The sequence below is a fragment of the Rhinopithecus roxellana genome, chromosome 20 (assembly GCF_007565055.1).
Source record: "Rhinopithecus roxellana isolate Shanxi Qingling chromosome 20, ASM756505v1, whole genome shotgun sequence".
Taxonomy (NCBI): Eukaryota; Metazoa; Chordata; class Mammalia; order Primates; family Cercopithecidae; genus Rhinopithecus; species Rhinopithecus roxellana.
Window position 1 is genome coordinate 79,127,284 of NC_044568.1, and position 24,778 is coordinate 79,152,061.

The following is a 24,778-nucleotide window of genomic DNA, read 5'->3' on the forward strand; positions in this document are numbered from 1 at the left end:
TAAACAGTTCCTACCTCAAAGGGTGACAGTGAAGACTGTCTTTCAGGTAAAGTGCCTGGCTCATGGAAGTGCTCAGTCAAGTATCAGCTTATCTGGTTCAACTGTATATAAAAGGTGGCCAAGGACAGACCAGAACTGGGCCTGTCTGCATGGAGTTGTGTGACTGTAAGTTTGTGACTCTATTATGTGATCCCTAAGATTCTTTTCTAAGATTGTAATGCTTCTGGTTCTTTATCTAGGAGTCTTATCAACTTCCAAATATGAAAAAAACAAAACTTGGAGAAATAGGATCAACACCCACACCCATACTCTTTTAAAAGAGGACAAGTTTAAAAGGGTAGGAAATATCACTAAATAATTAGAAAGTTCAGGTGCAATTTTTCAAATACCTGGGATCGAGGAATCAAAATCTCTCTAAATGAACATGAAATTTGGCTCTGAGCTTCCTGAAGCCAAAGCACAAGTGAACACACCTGTTGCTTTCCCCAGCCCCATCAATCTTCCACTCTGCATGTGGTTTCTTCCATCCTTACCTGCAGGCTGACCCTCCCACCCCCAAGCACCCATCTCCACTGAGTCATCTTCCCATCTCCACTGAGTAAGGAAGGCTGTCACAGACCCATCACCAAATTCTCATTGTGAGCAACCCTACTTCTTGGCCACACTGGCTGGTGGCTCCTGGTGATGGCAGGAAATGAGGTGCATTCATCATTACAGCTATATCACATACCAGATCCTCAAATGGTTGTTGAATTATTTAATAAGAAATCATACTTCTGATTCTAACCTCAAGTGCTGGAAGGACCTTTTTCGGCCTTAGTTCTTATTTACAAGACTTAAGAAATAAGTCATGGCGGGGCACGGTGGCTCACCCCTTTAACCACAGCACTTTTGGAGGCTGAGGTGGCTGGACTGCTTCAGCCCAGGAGTTCAAGATCAGCCAGGGCAACATGATGAAACCACGTCTCTACAAAAAAATAGAAAAATTTGGCCAGGAGGGGTGGACACCGCCTGTAATGCCAGCACTTTGGGAGGCTGAGGTGGTCGGATCACCTGAGGTTGGGAGTTCAAAACCAGCCTGACCAACATGGAGAAACCCCATTTCCACTAAAAAAAAAAAAATTAGTTAGGCGTGGTGGCACATGCCTGTAAATCCCAGCTACTTGGGAGGCAGGAAAATCGCTTGAACCCCGGAGGCGGAGGTTGCGGTAAGCCAAGATTGTGCCATTGCACTCTAGCCTGGGCAACGAGAGTGAAACTCTGTCTCAGGGGAAAAAAAAATTGCCAGGCATGGTGGTGCATGCCTATTGTCCCAGCTCCCCGGGGGGCTGAGGTGGGAGGATCACCTGAGCCTGGGAAGGTTGAGGCTGCAGTGAGCCATGATTGGCACTCCAGCCTGGGCAACAGAGCAAGACTCTGTCTCAAAAAAAAAAAAAAAAAAGGCCGGGCGCGGTGACTCAAGCCTGTAATCCCAGCACTTTGGGAGGCCGAGAAGGGCGGATCACGAGGTCAGGAGATCGAGACCATCCTCGCTAATACGGTGAAACCCCGTCTCTACTAAAAAATACAAAAAACTAGCCGGGCGAGGTGGCGGGCGCCTGTAGTCCCAGCTACTTGGGAGGCTGAGGCAGGAGAATGGCGTAAACCCAGGAGGCGGAGCTTGCAGTGAGCTGAGATCCGGCCACTGCACTCCAGCCTGGGCGACAGAGCAAGACTCCGTCTCAAAAAAATAAAAATTAAAAAAAAAAAAAAAGAAAAGAAATCATAACGGAAATAAAAGCATCTCCCATAAAATACACAAGGATTCCTTTGCTAAAATAATGGCAACTGAGTTAAAAAGTCAGGTTTTTTTTTTTTTTTTTTTTGACAGAGTTTTGCTCTTGTTGCCCAGGCTGGAGTGCAATGGCATGACTTCAGCTCACCGCAATCTACGCCTCCCGGGTTCAAGCGATTCTCCTGTCTCAGCCTCCCGAGCAGCTAGGATTACAGGCATGTGCCACCATGCCCAGATATTTTTGTATTTTTAGTAAAGACCAGGTTTCTCCATGTTGGTCAGACTGGTCTCGAACTCCTGACCTCAGGTGATCCGCCCGCCTTGGTCTCCCAAAGTGCTGGAATTACAAGCACGAGCCACAGCGCCCGGCCCAAAGTATGAAATTTTTAATATGTTTATTCTAATCTGATTTAGTCAGTACCTAGAAGGGTCTCAATGCAGGCAGATAGAAAAATATTCCCCCCATGAGCGGGTATAGTGACAACAAATGAAATTACCCAAGAAAACAAAACGATCCTAGAACCCATTCCACTTGCTGAGAACTGTTAGACTCAATGTCTGGTCCAAAGACCCAAGAGTTAGTCCCAAAAACCTGAGAAAATAAAGCAATCTCCAAGCCAGCCTTGCTTGTCAGTCCCTTGTTTTTCCAATGCCTTTTAAAATGTCACATACAGAGTAAGAAAACCCTAGCCTTCAGATCTCTCTCTTTTTTTTTTTTCAGACAGGGTCTCACTTTTTTCATCCGGGCCAGAAAGCAGTGGCATGATCTCAGCTCACTGCAGCCCCGACCTCCTAGGTTCAAGCGATCCTCCCACCTCAGCCCCTACGTACCTGCAACTACAGGCTACTTTTTGTATTTTTATAGTGATGGGGTTTCACAACATTGTGAAAGGCTGGTCTCAAACTCCTGAGCTCAAGGGATCCACCTGCCTCAGTCTCACAAAGTGCTAGGATTACAGGTGTGAGCCACCACGCCCCACCAAGATCTCTTGATGCTGTATAAAATCTCACAATCTGACAGAACAGTGCTCCAGAAAAGCTTTCTTCATGCATAAGGTCTTGGAGGAGGGCACTTTTTATGTGTACTGACTCAGTTCTACAAGCAAATCTCAGCAGCATCAGACGCCACCTGGTGGAGCACAGGGACACTACGCTGGAATCAAAGTCCTTCCTCCATTTAATACATGTCCTCTAAAACACTTTTCACAGAGGCAGTTCCTCAGAAAACCAATGCTACAAGGTTTCCTCATCAACTGAGTTTAGGAATTCCCAAAGGTGAAAGAAAGGAGTGGAAATAGTATCTTTAGTTAATAAGTTTAGTGTGGCCGGGTGCAGTGGCTCACGCCTGTAATCCCAGCTCTTTGGGAGGACAGCCTGAGATCAGGAGCTTGAGACCAGCCTGGGCAACACAGTGAAACCCCATGTCTACTAAAATACAAAAAATTAGCCAGGCGTAGTAGCTTGTGACTGTAGTACCAGCTACTCGGGAAGCTGAGGCAGGAGAATTGCTTGAACCCGGGAGGCAGAGGTTGCAGTGAGCAGAGAACGTGCATCTCAAAAACAAAACAAAAAAATTTAGTGCATTTCCAAGATGACATTTAGGTACCATATGAATTCAATTTGATCTCTATAAAAAAATGTTTTAACTTGCTGATGTAGTTAGTGGTGCACACCTGCAGTTGTAGCTACTCAGAAGGCTGAGGCAGAAGGATTGCTTGAGCCCAGGAGTTCAAGGTTACAGAGAGCACCACTGCATTCCAGCCTGGGCAACAAAGTGAGACCCTGTCTTGGCAAAAAAAAAAAAAAAAAAAGAACCAGGCAGGCAAATTCCTACACTATGGTCTATGGAGCCTGAAGAGCCGGGCACAAGAAGTGGAGAAAGTGGTGAGAGGGGATCCAAAGTGATGTTTAAAATCCCATAGCTAAAATCTTTCTCACGTGTCCTTTACCAGTCATTCATTCACCCTCTTAGCTACAACTATGCTCAGGCAGGGTGTGGAGTTGTAGGAGCAATAAAACAAAACTCTGCCATCAAGGTCCTCAGTAAATATTATCTGAACAAATTAGATCCTATTCTGGTGGAAGAGAGATTCAGTCCACTGGACAGGGAGAAAACCATGTGTTACAAACAGAAGCAGGTAGGAGGTGCACAGGAAAGGGGAAGAGAGAGACTGTGCCTGCTGGTCAGTCAATGACATCATTTCTTGTGTGGATGTTTTTACTACAATAGGTAAAATACTTATCTGAGGTGCTTTCAGCCAGATGACTTCGTTTCTAATTAAGGTATAAAGACTATTATTTTACTCACATACAAAGTATTTCTTTACTTATTTTATTACTTTACTCACACACAAAGTATTTCACATGATTTGACCTTATAAAATAAGGATTTATATATTTACCTCTACCCTCCCCAAATTTACAGATAAACAAACTCAAACACAGAAAGGTTAAATATTTTGTTCCAAGTTTACAGACCCCACCAGGAGCAGACAAAGGGTAAGGACCAGGCACTGCTGGCTCCCAGCCCACTGTTTTTCTCCCTAAACTGCACTGCAAGCCCCTTTGTAGATGGGATGAAAAACAGGGTCAGAATTTGCTGCAAATCTTCTCTTTTAAAAAAGCCACTGAATTATAGTAGAATATGACAACATTTTACCAGAACACATTTTTACAGCAAATAATGAAATAATCATCAGATTTTTAAAAATCAAGCAAGCAACTTCGGAATATGACCCCTCTACCAAATTTCCTTTTGGCAATAAAGTAGCCTCTCTGCCAAGATCAAATGTAAAAATGTTCCAAGAGGAACAGTCTTTGCAGTCCTGGAAGAATAAAGAAGTACAAGAGAGCTGATTTCCTCCAGGCTTTTGAAACATACACAAAGATTGCCAGCCCACAATTAATCATCTAGCACTGTGAAATGATTAAACATTAATGAGAGATATGTAAAACCTACTATAAAAAATTAAAAGGAAGTTTTGAATAAATGAATAATCATGCTGTGAACCTAGAAAGGAAAGCTAAATGTTATGAACATGTCAATTATCTTCAAGTCAATTTATATATTTAACATAATTTCAACAAAATTCCAGCCAAAGGCAAGGATGGACATAAAAGAATATTCCACAAAACACAAGAACTAGAAGAAGTCCAGTCTTGAGCAAGTAATAGCAATTTGCAAAGCAAGAACTTAGATTAAGTTTACTCAGAGAAAAATAGGTATCTAGACCAAAATAAATCACAGAAATAGACCCAAATGCATGGAAAAATATGTTCTGCAGTAAAGCAGAAATCATCAAGGTTAGAGAGAAAGGAAACATCATTTCATAAAACAGAAGCAGCTGAGGTGGGTGGATCACTTGAGGTCAGGAGTTTGAGACCAGCCTGGCCAACATGGCAAAAAACTGTCTCAACTAAAAATACAAAAATTAGGCGGGATGGTGGTGGGTGCCTGTAGTCCTAGCTACTTAGGAGGCTGAGGCATGAGAATCCCTCGAACTTGAGCCGAGGTTGCAGTGAGCTGAGATCACGCCACTGCACTCCAGCCCGGGCAAAAGAGAGAGACTCCAATGCAAAAAAAAAGGCTAACACAATAATGGACAGAAATATGCGCAAGAGTTCCTGTCCACAACACCTAACAGCTGGGCCAAGGTAAACTGACAGATCAGCACTAAGGCCGAGAGCCCCAGAGAAAAAAGGAAACAGTTAAAACAACAAGAGAAGGCAGTTACTGTTACAGTGCTGAGGTGGGAAGTGAATTTCCTTTCTTTTACTGTGTGAAAATAGCCAATGTTAGACAAGTTTCGTTAAGTGGGGGGTAAAGGACCACAGAACCTGATCTTACAACCCAAGCCTCGCATGCTGAGGGGCAGGAATAAGCTCTCCTCACAGCACACCCTACAGCCCTGTGATGCTTCAGACGTGGTACACTCGCAAATTATTTACGCACTGATGACCAGCTACCTTCAGAAAACAAATGTAGAACTTCCAAGTGGTCTGGCTATTTCTAAGACAATTAAAAAAAAAATCATTAAGGCAGGGCAAAGGCATGTGAATTGTATAAATGCTTGTGGCCTGCTGAACCAAGATATCCGCTTTCTACTACAACAGTCTAAACACTTCTTCAGTTCAGCTCTCTATAACTAAATGTTAGATGTATCAAATGTTTCTCCAGCCTCGATCTGTATATACAATCTAAACATGACATTGACCTAGAATTTAATTCGAAACTGTATCTTTTTTTTTTTAAGTGTGCATGTGTGTTTCTCCTACCTCCTACTGCACATCTGCTGTTAATAATAAGGAAAATACCATTTGACTTCAGGGTAGAAGAAAGGGAGAAAAACCCCAGATGCCCAAGGCAAGATTTACTTTAAGGAATCCTTCATAGTGCACATATTTACATTTCCAAATGTGTGAATTTAGCCACAAAAAAATGGGGTGAAAAGGATTAATCAGAATTAATCTCGGCTCCTGCAAACTTGCATATGCAACAGAATTTTACAAGATCCAACTAGAATCACAAGATAGGGAAGAGATGTAGATAAGGTAAATCAGACCACATTTATTATGAAAACAACTTGCATATAAATTTGTCAAAAAAAAATTTTTTTTTTGAGATGGAGTCTCTTGCTCTTGTTGCCCAGGTTGGAGTGCAATGGCATGATTTTGGCTCACCGCAACCTCTGACTCCTGGGTTCAAGCGATTCTTCTGCCTCATCCTCCCAAATAGCTGGGATTACAGGCATGTACCAACACGCCTGGTTAATTTTGTATTTTTAGTAGAGACAGGGTTTCTCCATGTTGGTTAGGCTGGTCTCGAACTCCCGACCTCAGGTGATCCGCCCATCTTGGCCTCCCAAAGTGCTGGGATTACAGGCGTGAGCCACCGTGCCCGGCCAGGTATAAATTTGCCAAAATTAGTGATTTGACCAAGGAGGTTCATTTTGTACCTTTGAGTAATTTGTAACCATTTATCTCTTTCAACCTTATTTTATTTATCACTATTTACCCTTTTGCTTAAAGAAAGGAGAAAAAAGCTACTGTCTCGTATTAGAAGGGTATTCCTAAAAGGAGTACCATTTTAGGAACCTCTGAATGAAAAAATAATTTAAAATGAGTAATGTATTTCTAATATGGCATAGCTGCACATAATATAAGCCAATCAAATAACAAAACATGCTTCTATGACCTTGAAATGGCCTCTTCAGCTCACAAACTTGAATGCTACCATCACTTTAGTGACTGACTCTAGGTTACCCTTTTATATAATCTTCATTAAGGTCTGTCTTCTTCTGTGAAGGGCTTTATTTAATTTTCCATGAAGAGCTTTGAATGGATGCTTCTTAAGCTTATTTAAGTTGGCAGTATTTTGTTTTCAAAGTTCAAACTTTTATTTGCTAAGTCTTCTTAGTCACTTGAAACTGTGCAGCTCAACGTCTTTCAATTAGACAGACATACTTATATGACAGCTTGATTTTCTCCCCGTATGTCTCCCAGACAAACAATGTGAATACAGTAGATTCTCTGTGCTTTTAAATAAAACCTTCAAGGTATATATTTAAATGGCCAGTCATATAATTGTTTCATATATACTGTTTTAATATTCCAAAAATAAAAATAAAAGAATAATTATATATTTTTGGTTGATCTCCTGGGCCATTAATATATTTTGGTTGATGAAATTATATATATTTTGGTTGATGATAGGGCCATTAATGTGATCACTTGCTTGGCAAAGCCTGACTGAGCCCCTGTGCTTTATGCCAGGCTATACAGAAAGAACTCTAACATGAGGAACATGGTCCCTACCCTCAGAAATCTTACAGTCTAGGGAAAAAGACATTAAATAAATCATCTTGTAACCACACACATAAATGCAATCTGTGTTAAGTGCTACAAAAGAAACAACAGGGTACCCAAGTTAGACTGGGGTAGAGGTTTCAGTTATTTAATTGTGGAAGTGATATTCGAGCTGGGCCCTGACAGGTGGAGAACTGGGCCCTAGGGGTGGAGGCACATTCCAGGAAGAAGGACTAGCATGTGCAAAGGCCACAGTCCAAGGAAGGAGGAGTGAGTGGATACCAGTTACGTGTCCACTGGTCTGGTCTAGGTGTGGGTGAAGGGGTGCAGACTAGAGTGGTAACAAAGGGGATGGCAACAAGCGAGCAGATAAGAATGGATCTGACACAGAACTGACAGGCTGTAGAGTTAGGACTGAGAGAGAGCACAGAACAACATAAAACAATTGCGAGAATATGACTTTTCACTTACAAACCAGGACACCAAACAATATACAATTCAACTAAGTCCAAAGAAAAATACAGATATGAGAAGTTGGCAGTATCCCATGCTGTAAAGTGACATGAGTTTTATATCTGGAAAAATATTTCTCAAAAGAAATGCATTGCTAAATTACAACCTAACTGACAGACAAAATAACCACTAAAAATGCTGACAAAAACCTTTAACTATAAACACAGAAAAAGATTATGATACAACAAATTTTAAAGTACAAAATATATAATTACAGATACAACATGAAGTTCTCTCTCTCTCTCTATATATATATATGTATATTTTTTTTTAGGTTTTTTTTTTTTTTTTTTAGTTTTTTTTTTTTTTTGAGACAGAGTCTTGCTCTGTCACTCAGGCTGGAGTGCAATGGTGTGATCTCAGCTCACTGCAACCTCCACCTCCTGGGTTCAAGGGATTCTCCTGCCTCAGCCTCCTAAGTAGCTGGGACTACAGGCGTGTGCCACTACGCCTGGCTAATTTTTGTATTTTTAGTAGAGACAGGGTTTTGTCATGTTGGCCAGGCTGTTCTCGAACCCCTGACCTCAGGTGATCCGCCCGCCTTGGCCTTCCAAAGTGCTGGGATTACAGGTGTGAGCCACTGCACCCAGCACATAGAAATATAAATAAAAATAAATAAATAAATATATATATATGTATTTTTTTTTTTTGAGACAGGATCTTACTCTGTTCCCCAGGTTGCAATGCAGTGGCATGATCTCGGCTCACTGCAACCTCTGCCTCCTGGGTTGAAGTGATTCTCCTAAATCAGCCTCCTGAGTAACTGGGATTACAGGTGTGCACCACCACACCTGCCTAATTTTCGTATTCTTTGTAGAGACGGGGTTTTGTCATGTTGGCCAGGCTGGTCTCAAACTCCTGGACTCAAGCAATCCACCTGCCTCAGCCTTCCAAAGTGCTGGGACTACAGACATGAGCCACTGTGCCCAGCCTCAAGCTATATTTTTAGAAAGCTAAACATTTGAGAGACTATATGTGAAACAGAACAGTATTTCCTGTTTGCTAACGAAGGAACATTAAACAATGTAATTATTAAAAATACAGTGACGACCAAGTGCAGTGGCTCATGCCTGTAATCCCAGCACTTTGGGAACCGAGGCAGGTGGATCACCTGAGGTCAGGAGTTCGAGACCAGCCTGGCCAATATGGTAAAACCCCATATCTACTGAAAATACAAAAATTAGCCAGGTATGGTGGCAGGTGCCTGTAGTTCCAGCTACTCAGGAGTCTGAGGCAGGAGAATCACTTGAACCTGGGACACAGATTCCAGTGAGCCAAGATCATGCCACTGCACTCCAGCCTGGGCAACAGAGTAAGACTCCATCTAAAAATAAATTTAAAAATATACATTAAGAAAAGGAATCAAGCAAAGTACAATATATAATAATAATAATACATGAAAAAGATGTAAATATCAATTCTACTGAAGTACCAATGTCTTAATATGAATCATTTTTTACCTTTCTTTAATGAATGTAATGCTGAGGTGAAGAAGGTCAAATAACCAGGAGGCTGGGGTGAGCCACTGAACTCAAAGTACCCAAGTACTCCAGGCTGCAGGAAAAAGAGCAGAATTAGGTAAGTGAGGCACTGTCAGCCACAGTGTAATGGAGGATATTTTAAAGCAAGAAAGACGTATTATAATTTGACAATTAATGCATCTTGTTGCATTTCCTTTTTTCAAAAAGCCTAAGAACATGAGAAAAATTTCAGGTTGGGGTTGAACATCCCCTCCATTTAAACAACAAACAGGGTAAGGGATGGAGTTGCAGCAGCTTTGACAGATTGCACAGTGGTCATTCAGGGGCATTCAAAGCTGAAACTTCCTTCTGTCCCCACGAGTAGGTCTTTCCACACCCTGTTGACAGTACAATTCTCCCAGACTCAAAACTTCATCAGTAAGTTATGTCCTCAATCGCTTTTAACAACTCCAGACAAGCAGTGGCAATAATTTTCTTTTAACCTTTCTTAAGTTTCTTCTTGAATTGCTTTCTCTCATTGACTTCAAACATACCTTCACACTTTGCCGGAAATCAGGGTTAATCTTCACCTGTAATCAAGCCCTTTCAATGGGAAACAAACCATAGAACCCCCCTTCAAAACCCAGCATTCCACAGTGGCAACTCTCCTTTCCCTCAGGTCTGCAGAGGACCCGCCTCCAGCCCTCTGGGCTCCTCCACCCTACATACTCATTTCCACCTGCTCATTCCACTTCTCTAAGCTGGACGCAGAACTCCCCCTCATTCTGCCAAACCAATTAACTGTCCCCTATCAGATAAGTTCTGCCTTCCTGTTTACAATCACTTCTTCCTTCTTTGAAGGCCCTATGGCACTCATTCAGTCAGGTTTTGTTCTGTAATAATCGTATCTGCCTTAAAAGTCAAACTGTGAGATCCCTGAGGAAAGAGTGCTGGACTTGGAGTCAGAAGACCTAAGCTCAAGACTGAGATCTAGTGGCTGAAAGAACAGCCTTGGGAGAACCCTTCAATATGAACTCTCAGTTGCCTGATGTGGAAATAGGAACAATTCTTCACAGGGTTAGGCAAAGAGCAAGCCTGTTGAACCGTAAAGCACTAGGCAAATGAAAAGAATCCTTTTAAGCCCAAAAGCACTTGGCACCACACTATATTAGCAAGTCATTGCGGAAGTGAACTTGATCACTGAAACAAAATTGTATCCAAAACTTAGGGTAGAAATTTAATCTGTTGGTAAAATGTAAAATCAGTATATTATATAAAAGACGAAACTTCTGGCTGGGAGCGGTGGCTCATGCCTATAATCCCAGCACTCTGGGAGGCCGAGGCAGGGGATCACCTGAGGTCGGGAGTTCGAGACCAGCCTGACCAACATGGAGAAACCCTGTCTCTATTAAAAATACAAAATTAGCTGGGCGTGGTGGCACATGCCTATAATCCCAGCTACTAGGGAGGCTGAGGCAGGAAAATCTCTTGAACCTGGGATGTGGAGGTTGCGGCGGTGAGCCAAGATCTCACCATTGCACTCCAGCCTGGGCAGCAAGAGTGAAACTCTGTCTCAAAAAAAAAAAAAAAAAGGAAACTTCTGATCTGTAGTGGAATATACTATCTTTCCAATCTAAACCACTTGCTTGTTCTAAGATTCAACTGTAAATGAATCAACTGGTTTTCATTCTGACAGAAACGTAACATCTAGGCTGGGTGCAGTGGCTCACACTTGTAATCCCAGCACTTTGGGAGACCTAGGCGGGAGGATCATTTGAGGTCAGGAGTTCGAGACCAGCCTGGTCAACAGGGTGAAACCCCGTCTCTATTAAAAAATACAAAAATTAGCCAGGTGTGGTGGTACATGCCTGTAGTCCCAAATACTCGGGAAGCTGAGGCAAGAGAATCCCTTGAACCCTGGGGGCAGAGGTTGCAGTGAGCTGAGATCATGCCCCTGCACTCCGGCCGGTGGGGGACAGCAAGACTCCATCTCAAAAAAAAAAAAAAAGAAACAGAGTCTCACTCTGTTGCCCAGGCTCACACCTGTAATCCCAGCACTTTGGGAGGCTGAGGCGGGAGGATCACTTGAGGTCAGTTCAAGACCAGCCTGGCCGACATGGTGGAACCCCATCTCTATTGAAAATACAAAAATTAGCCAGGCGTGGTGGTGCATGCCTGTAATCCCAGCTACTCGAGAGGCTGAGGCACGAAAATTGCTTGAATCAGGGAGATGGAGGTTGCAGTGAGCCAAGATCGTGCCACTGCATTCCAGCCTGGGCAACAAAGAAAGACTCTGTCTCAAACAACCAAACACAAAACTATGAACTAACAGAAACAGTGCGCAACATTCACAGTAGAATTTTACAAACAATATGACAACGTCGGGTACCAGCATTCTACAATTCTGTCAAAATGCTCAAGTTTTCTGTCATCTGGCAATTTTACTTAACTCTCTTCTTCCCCCTAAAAGATTCCCGAGTCTTTCCCCATCCCATTTAAATTTAAAACAATTTTGTTACCAAGCTGTTAGGAATAAATGAATGAATGTATGCTAAATAAGTGTTCTTAAATGGATACAGAAATTCACAAAAAGATTTTCAAAATATTTGCCTGCAGATAGAAGATAAGAGTTTGAAATAATACTGTTAGCATTTGTTGAGTAAATTATACGGTACAAGTCAAACGAATCTGTCAAGTGCTTTAAAAAATAAAAAAGGCCAGCAGCGCTGGCTCATGCCTGTAATCCCTTCAGATTACTTGAGGCCAGGAGTTTGAGGCCACCCTGACCAGCCTGGTGAAACCCCGCTCTACTAAAAATACAAAAATTAGCCGAGCATGATGATGGGTGCCTGTAGTCGCAGCTACTTGGGAGGCTGAGGCAGAAGAATTGCTTGAACCTGGGAGGTGGAGGTTGCAGTGAGCAGAGATCACACCACTGCACTCCAGACTGTGGAACAGAGCGAGACTCTGTCTCAAAAAACCAAATAAATAAGAAAGCAAGCACTATTGATGTAGAAGCTACCAATACCTAACACAATGACGTCCAAACAATACTGAAATTAGAGGAGCCAGAAAATTAGTCACTGAAAATTAAATTACCATTGCTCAGTCCTATTCCTTTTCCAATCAACTTAATGTCCACTGAAATAAAAATGACACTGGCCAGGTGTGGTGGTTTATGTCTGTAATCCCAGGACTTTTGGGGGCTGAGATGGGGGAATCACCTGACCTCAGGAGTTCAAAACCATCCTGGGCGACATGGCAAGATCTCATCTCTACAAAGTAAAAATAAAAATGACACTGGTTCTGTTAGAGTATGTTGTTCACAGTAATTGACTTCATTTTCCTCCCTGTATTTAAATTGGCAGGAAGAACATTCGAGGAAGAGGGATTCCACAACTGGAGTAATTGAAGTAAGTAGAGTTTCTTTTTTCTTTTTTTGAGACAGAGTCTTTCTCTGTTGCCAAGGCTGGAGTGCAGTGGCATGATCTTGGCTCACTGCAATCTCTGCCTCCCAGGTTAAAGAAATTCTCCTGCCTCAGCCTCCCAAGTAGCTGGGATTACAGGCGCCCGCCACCATGCCCGGCTAATTTTTTGTATTTTTAGTAGAGATGGGGTTTCACCATGTTGGCCAGGCTGGTCGTGAACTCTGACCTCATGATCTGCCTGCCTCGGCCTCCCAAAGTGCTGGGATTACAGGCGTGAGCCATGGAGCCCGGGAGAATTTCTTAACATGGTTTGCAAGGAAATGACATAGAGCTCTTAATCTCCCTTTATGGGATCTCCTGGCAAGTTCATTTCAGTTTTTAGCTACATTCATCATTTATGAGGTAAGTATCATTGTAGTGCTGACCTGGATAGAAAATTCTAGACCCTATCCTGCCTCAATATTGTGACTATCATGCACAGAATAATCCCAGTTCTGCAGAATAAATGTGAATGACCCAATTAATAACAGGAAATGGCAAAACTCTGCTGCTTAAGAGCCACAGCATCATCCTTTTTCCATATTTATTCTTTTAAGTATTCATTTAAAAAAAAAGCTACAGCCAAATTAAGGAGCCAACATCTTTTTTTTTTTTTTTTTTTTTTTTTTGAGACGGAGTCTCGCTCTGTCGCCCAGGCTAGAGTGCAGTGGCCAGATCTCAGCTCACTGCAAGCTCCGCCCCCCAGGTTTACGCCATTCTCCTGCCTCAACCTCCCGAGTAGCTGGGACTACAGGCGCCCGCCACCTAGCCCGGCTAGTTTTTTGTATTTTTTAGTAGAGACGGGGTTTCACCGTGTTAGCCAGGATGGTCTCGATCTCCTGACCTCGTGATCCGCCCGTCTCGGCCTCCCAAAGTGCTGGGATTACAGGCTTGAGCCACCCAGCCCGGCCGGAGCCAACATCTTTAAAATGTTCTATCATGAAAGAAAAAAGGTTCAAAAATGACAGTAAATAGTTAAACGTTTGAAGTTTTAAGCCCTAGGTAGATACTGAAGTTTCAACTCAGGAACCTTAAATATTTCTTTGAGGAAGGAACATGATAGACAAGAATTTGGGGAGCCACAAGGCTGGGCTATCATCCAGTCTCCACGTAGGTAAATCACAGCCTCCCTGTACCTTCGCTTCTTAATCTGTTCGAAGGATCTACAATTTCCATCTACCTCACACGGCTGTTTGGAACATTAGAAATAAGCACTTGAAAACTAAAGAGCACTTGACAATGCATAGTTTATGCATTACTTCTTTGCTAATAACAACTCAAGTATTTCAGGGTTTACAAAGTTAAGAATTTTTAGTATTCACCCTTTCATGTTTTTCTGCGATGTTTAAGTAAATTAAAGGCAAAACTGTTGTCCTAGAAATTGTTTCTGGGCTCAGAGTCTTGTCTTTGTTTTGTTTTGAGATGGGGTCTCACTCTGTCACCCAGGCTGGAGTGCAGTGGTGCCATCATAGCTCACTGTAACCCCAAACTCCTGGGCTCAAGCAATTCTCCAGCCTCAGCCTCCCAAGTAGCTGGAACTACAGGCATGTGCCACCATGTCTGGCTAATGTTTAACATTTTGTTAGAGAGACAGGGTCTTATTTTGTTGCCCAGGCTGGTCTTGAATTCCTGTTTTGAAGCAATCCTCCCACCTTGGCCTCCCAAAGTGCTGGGATTACAGGCCTGAGGCACCTCGCCAGGCCTCTTCAGAGTCGTATTTTACAAACATAAAACCGTGATAGATGATTAGCAATCTGATATTGGTAGGTTTGAGATATCTAAGCCAAATAAAATATTTTCCACTGGTTAAAAACTTCCACTCTTCGGCCAGGTGCGGTGACTCACGCCTGTAATCTCAGCATTTTGGGAGGCCGAGGCAGGCGGATCACGAGGTCAGGAGATCAAGACCATCCTAGCTAACACAATGAAACTCCGTCTCTACTAAAAATACAAAAAATTAGCCAGGCATGGTGGCACATGCCTGTAGTCCCAGCTACTCAGGAGGCTGAGACAGGAGAATCGCTTGAACCTGCGAGGTGGAGGTTCCAGTGAGCCGAGATCACGCCACTACACTCCAGCCTGGACAACAGAGAGAGACTCCATCTCAAAAAAAAAAAAAATTCCACTCTAAGTAATTCAGTATCAAATCATCTGAATAGGCCTTTGAAACAATTCAACTATAGGATTTCTAAAAAAAAAAAAAAAAACAAGATACAATTAGAACATTTCTTTTTCTAACAATAGAATAAGCATATATGAACAGAGTTCCATATACATATAACAAAAGTTTACGTCAGCCGGGCACAGTGGCTTACACCTGTAATCCTAGCATTTTGGGAGGCTGAGGTGGGTGGATCGCTTGAGGCTAGGAGTTCAAGACCAGCCTGGTCAAATGGTGAAACCCCGTCTCTACCAAAAATACAAAAATAGCTGGGCACGGTGGCACATGCCTGTAATTCCAGCTACTCAGGAGGCTGAGGCACCAGAATTGCTTGAACCCAGGAAGTGGAGGTTGCAGTGAGATGAGATTGTGCCATCACACTGGGAGACAGAGCGAGACTCTGTCTCAAAAAAAAGTTTATGTCAGTAGATAATATTATTTATTTCAGGACATCGTTGCTTCCCAAATAATGAATGCTAATTATATTATTTTATAATGCTCCAAAATGCTCACAAATGTCTGGATTAGAGACAAATTTATAACTAACCAATATTTTTTTTCCTTCCTTAAAATCCAGATCCTACACAAGAAACTTTTTTTTAAACAAGCAGGAAATTATCACACACACTCCTATAAGATGTTACAAACACATCTAACAGACATTAAGTCAAGCAAAAAAACACAATCCTTCATTATGTCAAACCTTAGAAGTGCCATGAAAACATTAACTATTTTGACCCAATTTTGATATACTTAAATTTAAACACACTTGATACTGAAATCCATATTGATAAAAAATATAAACTGAGATAAGGCTCTTGACCAAAACAAGTATCTTTCTTAGTAAGATGTCTTTAAATTAGCAAGCTCCTTCACATATTTAAACTGTATAGGGTTTTTTGTTTGTTTTTTGGAAAAAATAAGGAATTTGAGTAAAAAGCTGAGTATCAGAGATAGCTCTAGTGATGACAATCTAACTCACCCCTAGCTATAATTCCCCCCCGATAACTTTCCAGCATTCTCTAGTCAAGGCACTGTTTAGTTTTCATCTTCTCTCTACTGCCACCATTATAAGCAGATAAACTTTTAATTATTAAATTAAGGCCTTCTGAGAGCCACATGAAAAAAGATGTGTTTTCTTCCTCTTAAGGCCTTAATTGGGAAAACTCAATTATTCAGAGCAGTAGTTCTTAACTGGGGGAATTTTGCCCCCTAAGGGGTATTTGGCAACGTCTGCAGATATTTTTGGTTGTCACAACTGAGGGGAGAAAAGGGTGCTACCAACATGCAGTGGGTGGAGGCCAGGGATACTGCTAAATATCCTGCAAAGCACAGGACAGTCCCCCGAACCACAGAATTATCTGACCTCCAATGTCAACTGTGCCAAGGTTGAGAAACTCAAACTTAGCAGAATATTCAAAAGCTTATTGTGCTCTACTCCAGGGACTCCAAAAATTCCTTAACTTTCCTAATCATTCAACCGTCAAAACCATGACAGTGGTTTCATTTCCAGATCGAGAATTCTGTGTCTATGTTATAGGCAATGTGTGTGAAACTGACACATTTTCTAGGCTGTGCTATTTGGTATATTTTGCAAGACAAATGGTTTCACAAGAGTCATGCTGGGCTTGACTAGTGAGTTATTTCACAATTAATCAAGTACTATCTATGTCTTGCTAATGAGACAATCTCATCTCAGTGAGAAGCCCAGCAAAAGATGACACAAACCCGATAAAAGCCACAGCTTTTGGGAGGAAGTCATTTTAAAGGCTGACAGAAGTGATCGAGGGACTCCATCTTGGTAGCACTCTTGTGGTTCCCATTTTAAAGGCAGTCCAGCTTAATCACTGTTGTACATCACTCTAATTCAGTGGGCTGCCAAAAAACTTTAATGTAATGTTTTAAATGTCATCAGCAGTAATATCATCAGATTAGTGAGTCTAACATGAACTCCACATCAATACTTGGAGCACAGTCTTTTAAAGTACTGCTGGGCTGGGCATGGTGGCTCACGCCTGTAATCCCAGCACTTTGGGAGGCTGAGGCAGAAGGATCGCTTGAGCCAAGATTGCACCACCGCACTCCAGCCTAGGTGACAGAGTGAAACCCTATCTCAAAAAAATAAAATAATCCAGCCTGGCCAACAATGTGAAACCCCATCTCTACTAAAAACACAAAAAATTAGCTGGGTGTGATGGTGCATGCCTGTAATCCCAGCTACTTAGGAGACTTAGGCAGAAGAATCACTTGAACCCAAGAGATGGAAGTTGCAGTGAGCCAAGATCACGCCACTGTACTCCAGCCTGGGTAACAGAGTGAGACCATCACAAAATAAATAAATAAATAAATAAATAGATAGATAGATAGATAGATAGATAGATAGATAGATAGATAGATAGATAGATAAAACCCAGTACTGCTAAAAGCAGGTCTGTCTGACTCCTGATTCTTCACCATTTTGCTGTGCCATCTCGAGTCGCTCTGGCTGTAACCCACTGCAGATCCATGTCAAAATCCACTTATCACAACTTTACTGTTAGAAGGAATCTCAAGGACACCCCGTCCCAGGCCCCTGATGCCCAGGAAGTGAGTAACCCGCCCCAAGTCACAGACCTAGTGAGTGTGCCAAAGGGATCAGGCCTCAGTACCCTGTCTCTTAATATAGCCCTCACCCACCAGCCTGCCCAGGGAAAATGAGAGGCAGGCCTCTGAGGTGCACAGACATCCATCTGCTATCTGTGTAATTAAGGAATATTTACTCTGATGCATACCTAAGAACTATAAGCAGAATAACTAGATATTCATACTGCTGCTTGGGGAATCTCTGCTAACAGTTAACACATATGTAGAGTTTCTAACACAACTGAAAACAGCTATACTGATGTTCTGGTGAAAAAATTTGTATCCAATCTAGACAGAATATAAATAGTGCGAACAGTAAAATTCAACTAGCCACAATTCTAAACTGTCAGGAAGGTCTGGATTTAGATGTTTTTTTTATCTCTGTCAGATATTTATGGTCTTGATTTTGTCGTACCTAAGTATCATTTTACTTGTACTCAAGTATGATTTTACACTTGCTCCAGTGAATTTTTTGCAGAACTACTTTTACAATTTTTGAGGTTACATATTTTAATAATCCCAATACTGGCCTCACAATAATAAGCCATTCTTAACATGCATTAAAGATCCTACAGGGCTGGGCATGGTGTCTCATATCTGTAATCCCAACACTTTGGGAGGCCAACATGGGAGGATCACTTGAGGCCCAGAGTTCAAGACCAGCCTGGCCAACATGGTGAAACCCTCTTTAGTAAAAATACAAAAATTAGCTGGGCGTGGTGGCACATGCCTGTAATCCCAACTACTTGGGTGGCTGAGGCACAAGAAGCACTTGAACCCGGGAGGTGGAGGTTGCAGTCAGCTGAGATCACACTCCAGCCTGGGTGTCAGAGCAAGACTCTGTCTCAAAAAACAAACAAACAAAAAATACTATAAAAATAATTTACCAGGGGTTGAAGTTGGCAATGGGGAAGCAGGAAAGAAGCTACATTAGTAAAGTTAGAAAACTTTCTGTAAATAAGACCTTGAAATAGTTACATACTTCATAACATGGAAGGAAACATATTTCCAGTTTTCAAAAAAACCAAACTACAACTAACAAGAAAAACCAGGTATCTCATAGTACAATGCTATGAGAAGTGTCAAATAATATTCTTAGAAATTTGCAGCTGCACATAAATTGTAAGTTAATTCTCATCTACTCTAAGTTAACTGTGAGGCAAGATGAAAATCTGTTGAAAATTCCCTAGCAAAAAAAGATTGATTTTGCTAGTACTCTATTCTCTTAAAACTCTCTTGGACAAACCATCCTTACAGTCAGTATCTCAGAAAGCATTTAACTGGGGCTGATGCATCACATGACCTTTGACTTGCGGCAATTCAGGAGGTTTTTTTTTAAACCCCTTTAATACAAACAATCCAGTACAACCCAGTGAAAGGCCTTGAGTATGGAGGAGGAGATATGAAAGACAAGTACCTCGTAGTTTGAGAGAAAATCTAGTAATTCTGATTGAGATGGGATGTAGAGAAGTGGTTTCATCACCCGGCGGACAAACTTCTCAATGTAAACAGCACTCATGGGGCCTTTGTATTCGATTGGTCCAAAACTAGTACCAAAAAATAAAAATAAAAATAAAAATAATAAAAATAATACACCATGCATTAAGCCTGTAATGTAGAACTAAAATCATCACCACCACAAAATGAAAGTGTCTTGCTTTGGGATCCAACCAAGTCACAGATCAGTAGCCTGCTTTGCTCAGGAGGTAACCAGAGAATTAAGAATAAGCATTTTAGGTGAGGAGAGGCGGAAGCAGCCCCTATCCTTCTATGATCTTGAATTCAACTGCAAACTGAATTGCCAAACAAAAAACATTTATTCTTGTCTCTGAAAAAAAAAATTAATTCCCACAATATTTCTTTTAAAAACAAAACAGAAAGACAACCCTGGAAATTGACCTCATGCTAAGGGATTCCAGGATTTAACTATACAATTCAATGTAGGCGGGCAGACTTTCCTTCTACTAGTCACTGTAAGGTAACGGACAGGTTGAACAGTTGGCCCTTGCCCTACTAAAAAGAAATAGGCGGACAAAGGATCACTGAATTAACCTTAAACTTATTTGAAGCTTTATTACAACAACAACAAATTATGTGAAGGTCTGAAGTCAGTGACCAGTATAAATGATCTTTCTTCCTTTCCCCTCCAGTTGTGCCTGGGAACACACACAATTTGATTCAGTGCCACTAAGTAATACCACCACCATTCAGTTATCCTTCTAAGCTAATCAGAATTCTCATGTGCCTCTCTTCAATTTCACGCAATACAGACACTGCCCATATATAATTGGATGGTAGGTGGCAAGGGTGGGGGGTTATGGTGAAATTCAACAACTGCATAATCATTCTTTTCTCTAAACAGAAATTGACATTAAGCTTACTGTTAACAGTAACAATAGAGCCCAGTGAAGAATGTTATAAAGGCTGTGATTATAATACCAGAATACATGGTTACAGAAATTCACACAGACACACACATACACAGACACACACACAGACACATACAAACACACACACAGTGATGAGATAAACACAATTCTTCAAAGTGCACTGCAGAATGATGTCAAAGGAATCTTAGCATGAAAAAAAAGTGAAAACAGCATTCTCTACATGTACAGCTGGGAGACAGTTAAGAATTCGACCAAATCAAGACTTACTACAAATTAGTTCAGTCTAAAAATTACCACCACCACCAACCCCATCAACCACCAATAATTTTTAATTTAAAGGAAGAAATCAAAAAAGCATCTAACTTATTTTGTTCCAGAAAAAGGAGCTACCAATCTGGAAACCTCAACTACTCAGGCCAAGAGGCTTTGCTGAGTTTTCCTGGTGTGATGTTACAAGGGTCCTAGTGACTTGTAAAACCTAACAACGCAAAGACAGGGGTGTGGAGGCAGGCATTTCAAGGTGCATACCACCTCAAATTCCTCATCTGTAAAATAAGAAGGTTGGACATATTTCTAAAGTTCCTTCGAGGTCCCTTCAACCTTTCTGCAAAAGCTAAGCAAACAAATATACATACATATATGACAATACTGTATACCCACATATCCCAAAATGACATTTGTACTTGATTCCATGGAACTCTTCTGATTTTAACGTCACATCACATTAAATCCACCTCTGAGCAGCCTAAAAGGACTATACCGCCCCACTAGGCTTCCATGGCCTTTTTCAAAGCCAAAAAGAAATGCAAGGACTTCAGCAGGGCAAGCTCATCATCCCATTACAGAACACAGAGTTAAGTACACCACCTTACACTTACCTTTAAAACAAAAAAAGTAACTCTGAGAAAGTATTCCTGTATCCGAAAAAGCCTGTACTTGAACCTTCCACGTAAAGGCAGAACCTCTAAGTTACTGGCCAAAAAGTGGAGAAGAAATCTGAAAATCATCTTAGTGGTCCCTAAGCAAACACTGGCTTGTTACTACAAATATTAAAATACAAATTTCTAATATCCAGAGGAAAACGTGGGGGTAGAGATGGAGTAAGAAAGTGTTTTTGCCCAAATACTATCTAACAGTTCCTGGGAGTCAATACTATGTGCCAGACAACAGTTTATGTTACAGACACAGAAATGGGATGGAATGTAACAGAGAACCCACACATCATTGTTTGCTGATGTCTGCTATAAATCCCCAGTGATTAAGGCCCAAGAAGTTTAGAAGGAAAAAGGAAAGCTCTCTATTAATCAAAGCTCATTTACCCATTTTACCTTCAACAAACTCCAAGCCAATCACCCTGAACAAATTCCAAAGTCCTATCTCCTATCTCCAAAACCCTTCAAGTCAGATTTTTAGACATTACTTATCATTCACAGCAGGGTCTGGGCTGTACTTTAGTACAGCCCAGGTTGAGACCAGCCTGGCCAACATGGTAAAACCCTGTCTCTACTAAAAATACAAAAATAAGCCAGGCATGGTGGCAGGCGCCTGTAATCCCAGCTACTCGGGAGGCTGGGGCAGGAAAACTGCTTGAACCCGGAAGTGGAGCCTGCAGTGAGCCGAGATTGCACCACTGCACTCCAGCCTGGGCAACAAAAACTAAACTCTGTCTCAAAAAAAAATTAAATAAGATAAAATAAAACTCCATTTTTCAGCCCTCTTTGTGACCTCAGAATTGTGGACATGGGACTGTGTACCTGTAGTAATTTTCTTCCCAACAGAAAAGATGGTAAGATACACTCTGGACTCTGCTACGCCTTCAGGTGAAAGGATGAGACATCTGGCGGATCTTTACATTACAAAACACTCTTAAAATATCTGAAATACATTGAAGTAATTGGTACTTTGAAAAACAATGCTGCCGGGTGCAGTGGCTCAAGCCTGTAATCCCAGCACTTTGGGAGGCCAAGATGGGTGGATCACAAGGTCAGGAGATCAAGACCATCCTGGCTAACACGGTGAAACCCCGTCTCTACTAAAAAATACAAAAAACTAGCCGGGCGAGGTGGCGGGCGCCTGTAGTCCCAGCTACTCGGGAGGTTGAGGCAGGAGAATGGCGTAAGCCCGGGAGGCGGAGCTTGCAGTGAGCCGAGATCCGGCCACTGCACTCCAGCCTGGGCGACAGAGCCAGGCCACCGTCTCAAAAAAAAAAAAAAAAGAAAAGAAAAACAATGCTGTAAAATGTGTAATGACATGAAAAGATGCTCAAAAAAGTAAGAAAAGCAGTTTAGGAAATAGTATTACTGCCTGATCCCATGTTTAGCTTTAAAAAGGGGGGTGGATTATCCAGATCTTTTATTTTTGCTTATCTGTATTATCTAAATTTTCTATAGTGAGTATTTAATATAGAAAAAATGCAAAATTCATTTATAAACTGGCAAACCAAACTGGAATGAGAAACACTATTTAAAAAGTTCTTACCTCCGATGATACAGATATATTACAGGAAAATAAAAGAAGTGTTTCTGTTTTCTGCATTTCCCCTGGTTCCACCAACAGTTAATTGCCACAAACAACACCTGCAGAGCCAAAAAAGGGTTTCAAATGACTATGAATAACAACTGAAAAGTTACCAAGATTTAAAAGATGAAATTAAAAATGGAACTATTCCTCTCTCACTGAAACAGAAAGTATGAAAAAAACTGTTTTGAGTTTTCAAAGTTCATCATTTATCACTAAAATAAAAAAGAAAGACATACTCTTATCTATGATGTCTAGCCAGGACTTGGACCACGTTTACCAATCTTACCATGCAGTACGGTTCAAGATTTTTGTGTGTTTCCAAAAATAAACCCACTTTTTTCCCTCCTGAGTAGATGGAATAGTAAGCTCTCAATTTGGAAGAAGCTGAACTCTTTTTAAAAAAAGCAGCAGCAGTCGCTGGATTGCACTATAGCCCCACCACCTGTCACTACGTGATCGCAAACAAACTGCTTCACCCCTTACGCCTGCGGTCCTGCTGCAGAAAAACAGGGTTAACAGCATCGGCTTGCAAGTGGTTGAGAATTAGCACAGGGCCTGGCGCACCAGAATATCATTATTATTATACTAATGCCATCACTCAGAAGGACATACTGCTTAGGTTGACAGTAAGGTAGCCAATTCACACTTATTAATAAAACACAACAGATTCCCCTCTTGTGCCCAACATGGGCAACATGAACTTTGTTCTCTAAATTTGGAAGGCTCCACAGTTTCTAAGAAAAACCAACTGAGAGTTTCAAATGAACTTCTGGAACCCGGCTGCCTACTCACGTTACTTCAGATCAGTGGTTCTGAGCAGGAGAGTCTCAGAAATTTGTGGGATGCTTTTTGCTTGCCGCAATGACTGGGGGAAGCTACAGTGCATATGTAGGGCAGGGGCATTGGTAGATGTCCTGCTACACTCAAACCTGCTTTGCACACAGAAGAATCATCCATAGCATTCCAAAGGAGTTCAAAATGCCTGCCAAACACTGATATTGGGGAAACACTGTTATTATCCAAGCCCAGAACCTAACTCCATTTTACATGTGAATCTAAAGCATGCTTTTTGTGTTCACTGGATTTTTCAGGAAAGCAACTTCGATGTAAACTGAGAGCAGAAAGGGCTTTGTGTGGTTCAGGATTTTACCAAGATTGTTCACCACTTAGGATAATCAACTACTAAGAGCACTGTCCCTATGGCAGGTAAGTCACCAACATATCGCCTTTATCAGTCTACATTCGTAACTATCCCACTCACAGCGGTTCTACATAAAGGTATATGGGCCCGTTCTGACTGTGCACTTATATACTAAAATATATATAATTTAGTTACAAATTACTTCCCCCCCCCCAACTTTATGTTCCAGTCAGTGCATTAGATTATTTTGAAATTACATGTATAGGAAAAATTTATCATCTATGAATTCCTTTTCAGGAAGAAAAGGGGACATCAAAAAATAGTTATTTTCTAAAGTGCAACTGGGGTCCACTGGGCTGAAAACCACTGCCATAACAGGTGACTTATTTGCCTATACATCTTTCTCACCTAGCCCAAAGGTGGCATTCCTTATCTGCTGAATATAGTTCTGGTCCAAATATTAAAAAGGTCAGCCTTGATACAAGGCAGTCACATCATACATAAATTTTCTTACCTGAAATACCTAACTAGGGGCCGAGCGTGGTGGCTTAAGCCTGTAATCCCAGCACTCTGGGAGGCCGAGGTGGGTGGATCACAAGGTCAGGAGATCGAGACCTCCTGGCTAACGCAGTGAAACCCCGTCTCTACTAAAAATACAAAAAATTAGCTGGGTGTGGTGGTGGGTACCTGTAGTCCCAGCTACTCAGGACGCTGAGTCAGGAGAATGGTGTGAACTCGGGAGGCGGAGCTTGCAGTGAGCTGAGATTGCGCCACTGCACTCCAGTGACAGAACGACACTCCGTCTCAAAAATATATATATATATAAACAAATAAATAAACCTAATTAGCAAGTATCAAATGGATATGCAAAAACTAGGATTTTCAGTCCCTCTACCTTTTTCAATGCTGAAACCAAACACTATGG

The 24,778-nt window shown here is 41.6% G+C and overlaps 1 protein-coding gene across 3 annotated transcripts in view; it reads right to left on the reverse strand.

Annotated features, from left to right (window-relative positions):
- TXNDC11 (thioredoxin domain containing 11) overlaps nucleotides 1–24,778 on the reverse strand; it is a 65,155-nt gene that overhangs the window by 32,743 nt on the left and 7,634 nt on the right. For 2 of the 3 annotated variants that reach the window (XM_030924427.1, XM_030924428.1), the window contains exons 3-5: nucleotides 22,671–22,768; nucleotides 19,220–19,349; nucleotides 9,553–9,646 (exon numbers count right to left, since the gene is read on the reverse strand). In XM_030924427.1, coding sequence (XP_030780287.1) covers nucleotides 9,553–9,646; nucleotides 19,220–19,349; nucleotides 22,671–22,768 — 322 coding nt within the window. The remainder of the gene's footprint in view (nucleotides 1–9,552; nucleotides 9,647–19,219; nucleotides 19,350–22,670; nucleotides 22,769–24,778) is intronic. The other variant, XM_030924429.1, reaches the window with a different exon arrangement.